The sequence below is a fragment of the Salvia miltiorrhiza genome, chromosome 3 (genome assembly GCF_028751815.1).
Source record: "Salvia miltiorrhiza cultivar Shanhuang (shh) chromosome 3, IMPLAD_Smil_shh, whole genome shotgun sequence".
In the NCBI taxonomy this organism is placed as follows: domain Eukaryota; kingdom Viridiplantae; phylum Streptophyta; class Magnoliopsida; order Lamiales; family Lamiaceae; genus Salvia; species Salvia miltiorrhiza.
Window position 1 is genome coordinate 12,577,956 of NC_080389.1, and position 13,275 is coordinate 12,591,230.

A 13,275-nucleotide genomic window follows, 5' to 3' on the forward strand; every position below is an offset into this window, starting at 1 on the left:
CATTAGTGGCAAAGGGTAGTAAATATAGAAAAAGTAGGAGAGTAAAAGGGTACAAAAAGCAAAACAGGACATTAATTTGTGGACAGTTTTTTAAAGCCAAACAGGGCATTAAATTGTGGACGGAGGGAGTATATAATTTTATTTTATTGTTATTGAACTCTACCCTAAAATCTATTACTATTCTATACATCTATTTTCATAAATAATATATAATTCTATTAAAGATAACATTTTACTTATATCTTAATTTAAATTTTAGTTATTATTATTATTGATATTACTCTTATTTTTCTTTTTTCAATGTCAAAATAGAAGACACATTATTCCACTGTTACTAAATATTGTGGTGAAGATAGAGATGAAATTGATTTTAATGATGTTATAATTAATTTTCACCATTTTTTACATACACAATTACAATAAGTGTATATCTCATTATTTAGTACTTGATTATTATATTCTTACTTATTATGAATTTTTATAGTAATTTTTTATATAGATTATGATTTAGTTATTTATTTTTAATAGTTGTTGAAAGTCTAGATCAAATTCGATTTTAATTTGAGTTTATTTAAAATTCATAAATGTTTTAAAAAGAAAAAAACATATGGATCTGGGTCTGGACCCGAGACCCTGTGGACTTTATGGATCTGGACCTGGATCCTATTTTTTAGATCCAACGGATCTGGACCGGATCCGGGCCTAAGTAAGAAAATACGGATCTGAACCAAGTAGGATCCGTTCCAAATCTAGCCCATTGCCATCCCTATTCAGCCCACATGCAAGGGCATTTGCGTTAAAATGCTCTTACAAATTTCAAAGTCATTGTTGTTCCCAAAAAAAAAAAAAAAAAAAAATCAAAGTCATTGCTCTTAGAATTTAATATATTACTTTGAGAATTATCAAAAAACATACAAATTTTGGCTCATTTTATTTTTCTTATGAAATATATTGTTATTAAAAATTATCCAAATAATTTTTTTATTTTAAATTTTCTTCAAAACAGCAAACGAACTATATTTTATAATTTTAAAAAAATCATGCCACGAACTATATTTTATAATTTTAAAAAAATCATGCCATGAATAATTGTTGTCTATCATTCATTAAATTAATTAAACTAGCTAGTTAATCATAAAAAAATTATTTGAATAATTTTTCATAACAATATATTTTGTAAGAAAAATAAAATGAGTCAAAATTTATGTATTTTTTTGACAATTGTTAAAGTTCGTGGGAAAAAGCAAAATTAATCAAAGTTCGCGTATTTAGGCAACAAGACAACAACTCTGAAAAAATGCTAGAAGAAGGAGTTGAACCCAGAAAAGCAAAATTAAATATCTTTACCACCAAGCTATACTACACGCTTTAAAAATTATAAGGGTTGCAATAATTATATAAATACTTATATTAATCTATATTTTGGGAGCCCTATTTTTTGGGGATGATATTCAGTGTCCCATAATTTTATGTGTGCCACCGTGTCCCATGCTTATATCTATTATTTTAAAAATATTTTTTATAAAAATAAAATTTATTATAATATTATAATTATATTTAATTTTTATTTAAAAAAATCAATTTTTTTAAAAAGTATATACCATGATTTTGAATTTATCAACATATTATTAGCTAATAAAAATGAAATTAAATGATAAAAAATAATTAATGGAATAAACTCTAGTCAATAATCACAAAATTAAACTACAGCATGCAAAGTTGAAATTAAATAAAAAATATATAAAATAAATAAATAAAATTAAAAGTGGAACACAAAATGAGACATAAAATATGGTATGGTGAATCTCATTCCTATTTTTTGTCTCTTTCAACACTACGAGTGTTAGTTTAGGGTTCATTCCCTTTCTTCTTCTTCTTCTTCTAAATCTATCAATTTTTGATCGACGATCAATAATTCCGATGAGAAATGGCTTCTTGTGAAACGTAGCAATGTAAATCGTGCTATGTGTTACTTAACTCCTCTTTCTCCGCGAGATTTATCCGAAATCTCTGAAGAAAATTTCGACCTCCCTTTTTTGGATCCAAACCAACCCACTCGTTCCAACAGTTGCGAGGGTTTGTTGTTGGCTATGATTCCAAATCTTTGCAACCCCACAACCAAACAGGTTCAGATCTTTCCTCCCAAGGAAGCCTCTCCAATTCCAAATTACCTGACCTATTTGGCTGGTGCTTGTGTTGGCTATGATTCCAAATCTGATGATTACAAAATACTAAGAATTTGGGATCGTAATTACTGCGCGTCGGGGCCTTGTTACCCGATCCGAACTTTAGAGTTGTATTCGTTGAGAAACGATTCTTGGAAGGAGATTGCAATTCTGCTATTGGTAATATTACTTATGTTAGAGGTAAGTGTTACTGGCTTTCTTTGCCTGCCTCGAGAGTTATATCGTTCGATTATAGTGAGGAAAGCTTCTCTTACTTGCCTTTACCACGAAAGGCGTACGTTTTAGCCTTGTCAAGTTTTATGATGAAGATTTGTTAGGTATTGTTTTCTGTGGGCGACGAGGAGCTAGTTATAAAGTCCTTACGCCTTTGCCTTTGGGAGTGAAGCTGGTTATTATTTTGAGGTGTTGGGATACAATGTTTAATGTCTCTCTTGGTGGTGCTGTAGATGGAGTAGAGGGGACGATATACGGCCGATTCTTGTTTCTTCATGGAAGGAATGGCCAAAATTGCCGTCTAGTAGTTTATCATTGGAGTAAGAAAGAGTGCAAGGAACTTGGTGTTTATAATTATCACAATCCAATAGAGATTTTTTGTTATGTTGAGAGCAATGTTTATATGCGCCGTGGAAAGCCAATCAATGAATCCCCTGTTTTTACTTATCCTTATTTAGGCAAGGACGAACACGACGAGGAGGATGAGTGCCATGGCATATACACTTCTCCTTATGACTATGAGAAAGAGTATGACTCTTTCGATGAAGCCTGCGATGCAGATCTCGATGATTTTGCTGCTAATGGGTACGTTTCCTGACATTTTACAATTGAAACTAATTTTGAATGTATAGGTGATGCATATATCCATGGTGTTATGTTTGTATGAAGTTAGCTTGTTAAGTAGCATAAATATACTCTCTGTGTTTTAGATTAGTTTTATAATGCTGCATACAAAGATGCCCAGAGAATTGGCTGCCCCATCTTCCTCTTCTTTTCTGTCAGTATATAACCATTATTTTCTCACATTATAATTATGTTTTCATGGCTATTTCCCTTGTTAATGTGTTTGGCCAGTTGTGTGGTATGGCAGAAATGAGTGGCCAAGTGGATTTCCAAAGAGATATGGATTTAGATAGGAGTGGAAGCTTTCCTTTAAAGTGGCACATCATAAAGGATTTGTCACACTTAAATCCTTTTAGGGACAACATATTGCAGAACAATGAGAACATGCCAGTGATTGACAACAGAGACATACAAAGGGTATGTATATATATATATATATATATATATATAATTGTCTTGTCTTTGTCCTATGTCTTTGTTATGCATATCTTGTTAGAGCAACCAAGTCCATTTATGTGGAGAAGATGATCCTTTTTATTTTGTGTTTTTTTTTTTCCAGATAAGCTTCGATAAAGGTCTGGGTTTGTTTAGCTTATTCAAGGGCCATACGTCGAAGACATCCCTACTCTCCCCGGCCCATGAGTAGGTAGAGGGCAACAATGCATGAGAGGAGTAAGAGTTCATTTGAGAATGTCATAAGAGTTCAATTTTTATGAGTGTTAAAGTGATTAAAGTGGAGTAAGAGTTTCACTTACTTTTACTAAAAATAAAAATAAATATCAAAATATAAGACGAACTAAAATAGAAATATAGATACTAAAAGATATAAATGTGGGAGGGAGTATATTTTTTGACAATTTCAACTCAATTTTGATATAAACTTTTTTTTACAATTAACACACTGTTCATTTAATTGATTGCAGGGAAATAATTTCTTGATTTGCCACATTTTTTTGTTTCTCTCTTTCCGCTGCATATTAATACTCCAAGAGCGTCGCTGCATAGTTAGTCTTGCGCTCAACACGTCAGCCAGCGTCGTTGCGGCTTTTCATGGGTGGCGCTTCCGTCGGTTTCCGCCCGACTGGGCTGAACTCTTATGTATTCTACGCCCTTCTCATAATATTGTTGGTTGTGGGCAAGTTTTGTGCCGACGCCTTGCCGCCGCCGTCCAACACTATTGCTTGTTGTAAGCAAGTTTTGTGCCGATGCCGCCCTGTCGCCGTAGTTTTTGTTTTTTTAAAACTGCAGAGCAAGCGGCCTCTCTGTATAGGTTATGACTATGTTTATTTTTAATTCAAACCTTTTCAATTCCAATTTTGAATGTGTAGTGTACGTGCATGTTAAATTATGTGGACTTACAAGATCATGGAATCTTATAAGAAATTCAAAATGATTAAATGAAGAATGGATAATTCTTTTTGAACAAAGGGACTCGCTACAAAAAAAAATTGCGATTACGGGCGGCAGTTGCAGCTGGTAAATATAGTAATCCTGCCGGAATAATGATCACCGGCGGCGCCTCACCGCTGGTATTTCGCTCATCGGTGACACGTATACCGGCGGCAAAAGACGGCCGCCGGCCCCTCTATAGTATATTTATCATTTTTAGGATTCTAAAAAGAGTTTCAAATATACATCAAATATATTTTTTGGAAAAGCAATGCAATTAATAAATATTTTTTATAGTATTTTAATATCTAATAAATTAATATATTCTTCTAAATATATAATATAAAATTTACACAATCACCCTTAAAATTAATTGAAAAAACCTTTTCGGGTGCATTGCCTTCTTCTTATTTGCAACTATTTTAATAAAATCTGTCCAAGTTGATGAGAGCAAGAACATCTATTTCGTCATCCATATCCCAGTTGTGGGACTGCACCTCAGTTTTGATTTTGGAAAAAGACTACCAAAATTGAATGTATATAGACGGTGGCTTGCTGGTGGTGGTCGGGGCAGCATGTTTGTAGTTTAATTTCTTCGAATTTTAGATACAGAAATTAAAGAAACTGATGTTGAAAGACTCGAACGGAAAGAATGGAGAAAAGAAGAATTTGAGTGCAATTTATGCTTCAAGTAGTCGTATTCAAACACATGGTTTGTTTTTCATACTTGGCTTTACAAGGAATCATTTTAATTTATCTTGTCATAGCCTAATTCCTTGTGTAGATTATGATAGCTAGGGGTGTAATCGAACCGAGCCGAACCGGATAGTGATGTGCTCAAGTTTGGTTTGTTTAGTATCGAATCGAATCCCGAACTTTACTTATCGAATACTTTAAATTGAGGCTCACGAGCCTATACGAACTTTCTAAACTTATATTTATATTCAAAATATTGATTATTTTATTTTAAAAATAAATTATTTTATTCAAAATAATAAATATATTAATTATTTTCTTATAACAAATAAAGTTAATAAAAGATTTAATACAATTATTATTAATTTTAGTGGATAAATCTAAGTTGTATCTACTAATAATTTATATTTTTCAAACTGAATCACTTGACGAACATGTTCACGAGCTAACGAGCCGAATACTACTAAGCTCAAGTTTGGTTTGTTTATTTATCGAGCTTCTCTAAACGAACTTGAACGAGCTTTTTTCGAGCCAAGCTCTGAATAGTTCTCCATTATTCTTCCAACTTTATTGATGGTAGTTTAGGCACTAGCTTTCACCGAAAACCAAAGAAAACTACACTAGAAAATTTCGGAAATGATGTGAAACTAGATTGTTCAGTCATCATAGCACAAAAGCACAAAGCATAAAGACGAAAATGTTAGAGAATGATGAAATCTAAAGAATGTTGAAACTCTTTTGCAAAACTTGAAACACTTCACATGCATTGAATCAAAATTGCTGATACGAAAAGATAAAACTTGCGTCATAAGCGTAGCTACCAGCTCGATCACTCGGTATCACACGCAGGACCCACGATTAGATTGAATGGCACCTCAAATTTGCCTTTTGGTTCTCCCTTCTTTGCTTCTTCGATTTTCTTGGCAGACTGAACTGCAGAGAAGCGAACGCGTTCTATTTCCAATTTCTCAAGATGTGTTCCCAAACACTCTGGAATTTCTTTGAGGTTTTCACAGTTCTTAACCACAAGAATCCTGAGCTTAGGAAAGGAGTCGGTTGAGGCCTCCCAGAGAACTAGATCTGTGTAGAAAATGAGCAAGAGTTGGAGATTAGGAAAGCTGTCAAGACCAAGATTCCACAGCAGTCCAACGAATGCGTTGTCTTTCAACTTTAGGGCCTCGAGGCTTTTGATCATTGCCAAAGCGGACATGTGCTGCCAACCCAGGAATGTATTAGTTAATGTCAGCCTCTTGAGATATGGCGGGAAACGATTCTGTGGAAGGAGACTGTGCAGCTTATCTTCAGATGTCTGCTCATAAGCTACACTATTCACCAACTTCAACTTTTCTAGATGATGTAGATTTTCTAGGAACTTATTTTCAAAAACAGTGGCCACTTTGCCAGAAATCCCCAAGGTCTTGAGATTTTTAAGCTTTTTGGAGACGGCCTCCGTGCAAGATTCGGGTGACAACCTATTCAACGTATGAAGGTTCTGCCCTGCATCACCACTCCATTTACTGTCTAGGACAATGGCTGCTCTTGTCTCTAGATACCTCAACCGCACCATATTCCAGATATTTGCTTTCATTGTAATCGAACGAGTTTTGGTCTCGACTACAAAGGATTGTAGGTTCCGTAGCTGGGTGATTGGTTCCGGAATAATTTTCAGAGTTTCAATATATAGGGTGAGGTACCTGAGATGAATTAGTTTGGTAATCTTTGCTGGAAATTGGTTGAATATGATGCACCTGGACTCCAGAATCCTAAGCTTTTTGAAGCCGTCTGGTATAACTGTAACGTATTGTGGCTCCAACTTGACAGGCCGCTCGTAGAAACACAAAAACGAACGAATGTGTGGTCCACATGGGTTTTCCTCGAGGAACTTAGACAGACCAGAGCGGAAACAAAGACGATGAGAGTCTTTTATCTCAGAAACTGGAGCTTCAAGTGCGCCTGTCTTGGATGTTTTAATCTCGTGACATAAATTCTCGTCCTTGGATATCTTTATGCAGAATGCACGTACCATATCATGAACCCGGCACGTTTTAACTTTGCCCATGTGATTTCTTTTCTCGGCCTTTAACAAGTTCCTGCAAATGAGATCATTCATATTATCTTCAGCGCTTTCCTCCAAGCTTCTTCCATTTCTGGGAAGTACAAATCCTTCTGAGATCCACAGCCCGCACAACATCTTAGCTGGAATCTCATAGTCTTCTGGAAATACAGCCAAGAAAACAAAACATTCTCTCAAGTCATCAGGCAACCTTTGGTAGCTCAACTCTACAACTTCTCTTATGCGCTGCGACATCGTCTCCCATTCACTCGCAGCTGTAGATCGAACGGTGCGCAATTCTGGCGGGCAGTCTTCCAAACCAAACACTTCATATTGTAGGAACTTCAGATTGTCGGGAGCTTTGTAAACCCTAGATTTCTCTGCTACGTCTGTTTCTCGGGTGGTGATGAGGACTTTACCCTCCGCATTGTCTACTGGCAGCACCTCCTTGATCTGGTTCCATGCAACTACACTCCACACGTCATCCAAGACTAACAAGAATTTCTCTTTTTTTAAACATGCACGAACTGTTTGAGCCAAGTCGTTCAAGTTGAGGCTGGACGTGTCTCGGCTGGGGAAGAATTTTTTCAGGATTTGGAGGAACACATCCCTGCTGTCGAACACTTGAGAGATGTTAACCCAAATACGAATGGGGAAATGATAACCGATTTCATTGCTCTGATAAATCTTCCGTGCCAATGTAGTCTTCCCCAGTCCAGGCATGCCCACGATGGAGATAACGTCGAGCTTATCTGTTTTTTCCTTCAGATAGCCAGTAATGGTATCTTCCTCCTTGTCAAATCCTACTACTTTGTTTTGCCTGATTGGTGTATCCTGTGTGAATGTTACAAAAAGTAAGCATAGGCGACAACACCAATTTAATATTGAAACAAACAAGGGATAAGCTGTATCATGCAAGCCGGATCCTCGGTGATAAGATTTTGTGCATGTATAGAATATAATTTATGATTCTCGAGCAAAATTTATAGATGTTTTAAGTTTTCTTGATGTGTGGTTATTGAATAAAAGTAGATCGATGTTCACAATGATGTACTTAATAGAAAGGGTTCATGGTAAAACATATTCATTTTGAAAAAATATAGCACCATACTAAAAACATATAAAATATACAACATTTTATATGAATTGACAAGCATGCCCTTAATGCTCAAACAACGGAATTGCTGATTTATGGAGAATACTGTTCATGACTTGTGTATATAATCTAACCATTTATAACATCTATCTATTCGTATTTTAACCATGGTACCTAAATGTATAGATAATCATACTGCATAAAAATTTCTTGCGATTGAGGCATACCATGTTGGAAATTCATATGAATAATTAACATTACTTTTTGTCGAACAAACGATCACCTACCCACCGTGGGCATGCATAATATACCCACCATGATTTAAAATTGCCACATCAGTGGTGGGCACGTTATGTTTGCCCACGGTGGGTAGGTGATCAGTTCTGTTCCAAAGAATAGGGTAAAACTTGCCATATTTCAGAATTAATAGTATGAGAATGCGTATTTACCCGGCCTTTTGAATCGGCCAATGAATCCTGGACGACTCCAGATTTGAAATCAAGTGTAGCAAACTTATCAAGCAATGGTTTGATTCTGTCTTCTCTAATAGATTTCACCTCCTTGTCGAGTCTGACATTCTTGTGGATGGATTTGTTGGTGATAGCGTTGATCGAGCATGTGTCTATGGTGTCCTCCACCATGTAAACCGCATCCCTCATCTGCCTCTCCAGTAAAATCAACGGATCTTCCTTTTGCTTCTTCTCCGCCATCTGCTTGAGGAAACCCTTGAGTAAAGCCAGGTCGCTCTTCAACTGCTTCAACGCGTCCTTCACTTGCTCCAACAAGAATTCCACTGCAGCCTCCGCCATCTCAAAAACTTTTAAATACAAAAACTTTTAAACTAATTTTGTTAATCTCCTTCAATAGCAAGACTTTCCTCCTTTTATTACTAGATAGAGTCATATTGATATAGGTTGTCTAAACATCAATAATTAATATTTTACCTTTTTTAACTAAATATTTTTTATTCATTTAATTAATATTTACCTTTTTTTTACTCAATGTATAATTTTTTTTGTCCAAGTAAGGAAAATCATCTTCATGATTTCGGCAGATTTGTTACCTTAGTGAACGCGAACACCTTCAATTCACGGCTTCAAATTTCCATTCTCACAAGCTCTTGTTATAGCAACAGATTTATACTTATATTTTGTGGTTGGAATCAATAATTTGTTGCCTTTCGTTTACTCAAAGTAATTTGACGGCAAAAAAATTTCCATTCATGACAAAAGCCAACTCTATATAAAGAGTAAGCAAGAATCGCATAAAGTTTCATCTTGGTTTTTTTTTTATTTGGTGGTATTGGCTGGTGAGCTTCTTCACACTTCATGATGGCTAGAAACCAGTTTTTAAGTTGTGCATATTACTTGCTCGACGAATTGCTTGAGAGAATTTCTCTTTATCTTTAATCTTGCTCTCTTCGATTTTTTTTTTGTTCCTGATTAAAATTCTTATTTATGATTGCAGTGGAATAATTGATTGAACATATTTGTTAGTAATGGAGTTGCTGAGAGTAGTAATCGCAGTTGTCATAATTGTGTCATCGCAACTCCACCACGCATGCGGCGCCTGGTGGTCTTCCTCCGACAAAGCAGAGAATTTGACAGCAACTTATTTGGATAATCAGAAGCTGATTCTCAATGCGCAGACGGCCGCCATTGAAGGCCTTCGTCTGCTCACAGCCTCTCAATCACACGCACTCGAAGAAAGCAGGTATATTTGAAAGGGAAAATTGCCTTGCATGCAACCTTTGAAATTTGAAATAAAATACACACCAAGTTTTAATTTTTCCCCAATTTAAAAATCCCCCTAAATTTAAAACATTGGAGTTCAATATGAAAACAAAATTTTCTCTCGCAATCAAACATTAATTCACGAAAAAAAATATTAATTTTACTCACAAACTTTTAAATTTGAAATAAAATACACTAAATTTTAAACTATTATAATATATTTTCATTTTATTTTGAATTAAGTTTTGATTGCGAGCGAAGCTTTATTTTAATATTGAATTGTTGAATTGCAGAGTTCATTAAATGCATTATATCTACGAGTTATGAGCTTCCCGTGTTAGGTTGTAGTAGCAACTTTTTAAAAAGAAAAAAATTGTGGAAATTTTAAATCAGAGGAAAAATCGGGAAAAAGTTAAAACTTGGTGCATTTTATTTCAAATTTCAAAAGTCGTATGCAAAATCAAAATTCGTCCAAACTTTTTGTAATTTACGGCAATTTTCCCTCTTTCAAATTACGTAAACAGACATAGAGATAGAGATAGACTTGGTGTATTGAGTGTAGTGTACTTGCAGGGGGTGCTTTGCAGGAGTTGTCCGAATTCCTGAAGAGGCAGCAAGAGGAGCTGCTCAACCGTCATTGCAGAGAACTCAAAGAAAATACTAGCAACTCAGGTAATTACATCATTAATTCTTTCTGTTGTGGAATTGCTTAGGAAGAAAATCAACGCATCAAGAATAGAAAAGAAACGAATACAAGCAAGACTTACGTGGTTCGGATTTTTCAATCCTATATCCACGGAGAAGAAACGAAACAATTTCACTATCAACACTCAAGATTGTTTACAGATTACAAATTGAGAACTCTCAAGCTAGATGAAGTGTATAGCTATCAAATCTATCAAGATTACTATAATTCCTCACTTTCTAACTATGCTATTCTGTAATGAAAATCTAGAGCAACAACAACTCAAGAAAACTAGGTAAACTAAGCTTATAAAGGAGATGATATGCAGCTGGAAGAGAGCTGAGAAACCGTTCCTCTCAAACTGCAGAATAGATCCGTTAGATCTGTTTTAACCAATCTTACCAGCTTGTTTTAGAAGACTCCCTTAACTCTTACTTATTTGCTAACTAACCCCTGAGCTATAAACTAATTGCATATAGATACTATACTCACAATTCTCCACCTTATCTGTATGCAGTTAGAGCACACTAACTCACCTTCATGTACCTGCACAAATTACACAAGCAACTTGCTCTCCTCAAGAGAGCTCATACCAATCAAAGAACAACACTTTTGGAACTTAACAGTTGGTAAAGCTTTAGTATAAGCATATCTGAAGCATTATCATCAGTTGAAACTTTCTCTATCACAACTTCACCTTTTTCAACTAAATTCCTAACAAAATGAAATCTAACATCTACTCCCTCCGTCCCATTATTCATGGCACACTTTCCTTTTTGGGCTGTCCCATTATTCATGGCACGTTTCCTTTTTGGGAAAAAATAAGGGGTGGATTAAGCATTAAAATACTCCCTAATTACCCTTAAATAAATCATACTCCACCGCCTATCTCTATTCTCTCTCTCTCTCTCTCTCTCTCTCTCTCTCTCTCTCTCTCTCTCTCTCTCTCTCTCTCTCTCTCTCTCTCCTCCCCCCTACCAGTTGCCGCTTGCCTCCCTTCTCTCTTCAAACACCACCGCCCGTCGTCTCCACCGCCACCACCGCCCTCGCGCCCCCCACCACCCGGTCGCACCCGCGTCGCCGAAGGAGGGCGGCACCGCCGCCAAGAAGAAGAGGCGCGCCGTTCATCTTCTCCTTCATCCCGCGTCGTCCTTCCACGTCATCAACGTCCGCCGTTCATCTTCTCGTTTCTCCAGCGCGCCGCCCTCCTCTAGGCTCCGATTTGTGGAGTTGTGGATTCGAGAGGAGGCCGTGGATTTGGGAATATAGGGCTCCGATTTGGGGATTTAATTTCGAAACTTGTTTGGAATTAATTTTGATCTGGTTTCTGAAAATTTTGTTTGGTTTCTAAAAAATTTGTTTGGTTTCTTCGATTTCTTCGATTTGGTTTCTGCAATTTCTTCAATTTTGGGAAGAATTTTAATTTTTGTTTGGTTTCTGCCATGGAGAGAGGGAGAGTGAGGACGGGGGGGACGAAGAGGAGCCGACGAGGTGGCGCTCGCCGGCGCCGGCGCCGGCGCCACCGTGTACTGGTGAGGCAGAGAGAGAGGGAGTGTGTGTGACTGTGTGTGTGTTTTAATTAAAATAACACTACACATCTAATTCCCTTAATTCTACTCTTCTTAATCTCCGTGCCGAACAGTAAAATCCTACTATAAATGGGACGGAGGGAGTATATGTTTAGACCTCGCATGAAAAGATTGATGTTTAACAAGGTGAATAGCACTTTGGTTATCACAAAGAATAGAGACTACGTGTTGATTAATACCTAACTCAGATAGCATACCTCTCAGCCATATGCCTTCTTTCACTGCTTCTGTGACAGCCATAAATTCGGCTTCTGTAGTGGAAAGAGCTACCACAGATTGTAGTGTAGATTTCCAACTCACTGCTGTTCCATAAAGTGTAAATACATATCCAGATTGGGACTTCCTTGTATCTATACTTCCTGCATAATTAGAATCAGTAAAGCCAACTAGAGCTTGATTTAAATCAGTAGCTCCACCTTGAAATACAATTCCTTTATTCATAGTAGCTTTATGGCATCTTAAAACTCCTTTTAATGCAAGCCAATGTGGTTTTCCTGGATTTGCCATAAATCTACTTACAAGACTAACAACATGAGCCAAATCAGGCCGAGTACAAAGCATAGAATACATAATGCTTCCTACCACATTTGCATAAAGAATAACACTCATGTCTTTAAGCTCTTCACTAGTAACAGGACACTGACTACTAGACAGTTTAACATGTTGAGCTATAGGGACCTGAGCAACTTTTGCTTCATTCATATTGAATTTTAACAATACTTTCTTCAAGTAATCAGTTTGAACAAGCATAAGTTTCATATTTTTCCTATCTCTCTTGATATTCATACCAAGAATTCTTCTAGCAACCCCTAGATCTTTCATATCAAATTCAGCACTCAGTGATTGCTTTACTTTATCAATTTCAGTACTAGAACTACTAGCAATAAGCATATCATCAACATATAAGAGTAAGTAAACAACCACAGACTTAGCAACATCTTTCAAGTATACACACCTATCATGCAAAGTCCTTTTAAAACCTATACTCATGAATTCATCGAACCTCTTATT

At 36.2% G+C, this 13,275-nt stretch overlaps 2 protein-coding genes across 4 annotated transcripts; one reads left to right on the plus strand and one right to left on the minus strand.

The window, feature by feature from the left end:
* Positions 1-3,125: 3,125 nt before the first annotated feature.
* On the plus strand, positions 3,126-4,337 carry LOC131017618 (YTH domain-containing protein ECT1-like). 3 transcript variants are annotated; one of them, XR_009099689.1, is made up of 3 exons: positions 3,126-3,440; positions 3,583-3,695; positions 3,947-4,337. XR_009099689.1 is itself a non-coding variant. In XM_057946436.1 (2 exons), the coding sequence occupies exons 1-2, from the start codon at positions 3,222-3,224 to the stop codon at positions 3,667-3,669; spliced, it is 306 nt and encodes a 101-aa protein (XP_057802419.1). In that variant the 5' UTR covers positions 3,126-3,221; the 3' UTR covers positions 3,670-4,337. The 3 variants fall into 3 exon arrangements, 1 of the variants encoding a protein (XP_057802419.1); XR_009099690.1 differs by lacking the exon at positions 3,583-3,695; XM_057946436.1 differs by having other exon boundaries at positions 3,583-4,337.
* Positions 4,338-5,748: 1,411 nt separating this feature from the next.
* Positions 5,749-9,013, minus strand: LOC131017532 (putative late blight resistance protein homolog R1B-16). Its single transcript, XM_057946318.1, has 2 exons — positions 8,707-9,013; positions 5,749-7,995 (listed from the first exon to the last, which is right to left on the minus strand). The coding sequence occupies exons 1-2, from the start codon at positions 8,965-8,967 to the stop codon at positions 5,938-5,940; spliced, it is 2,319 nt and encodes a 772-aa protein (XP_057802301.1). The 5' UTR covers positions 8,968-9,013; the 3' UTR covers positions 5,749-5,937.
* Positions 9,014-13,275: the final 4,262 nt, after the last annotated feature.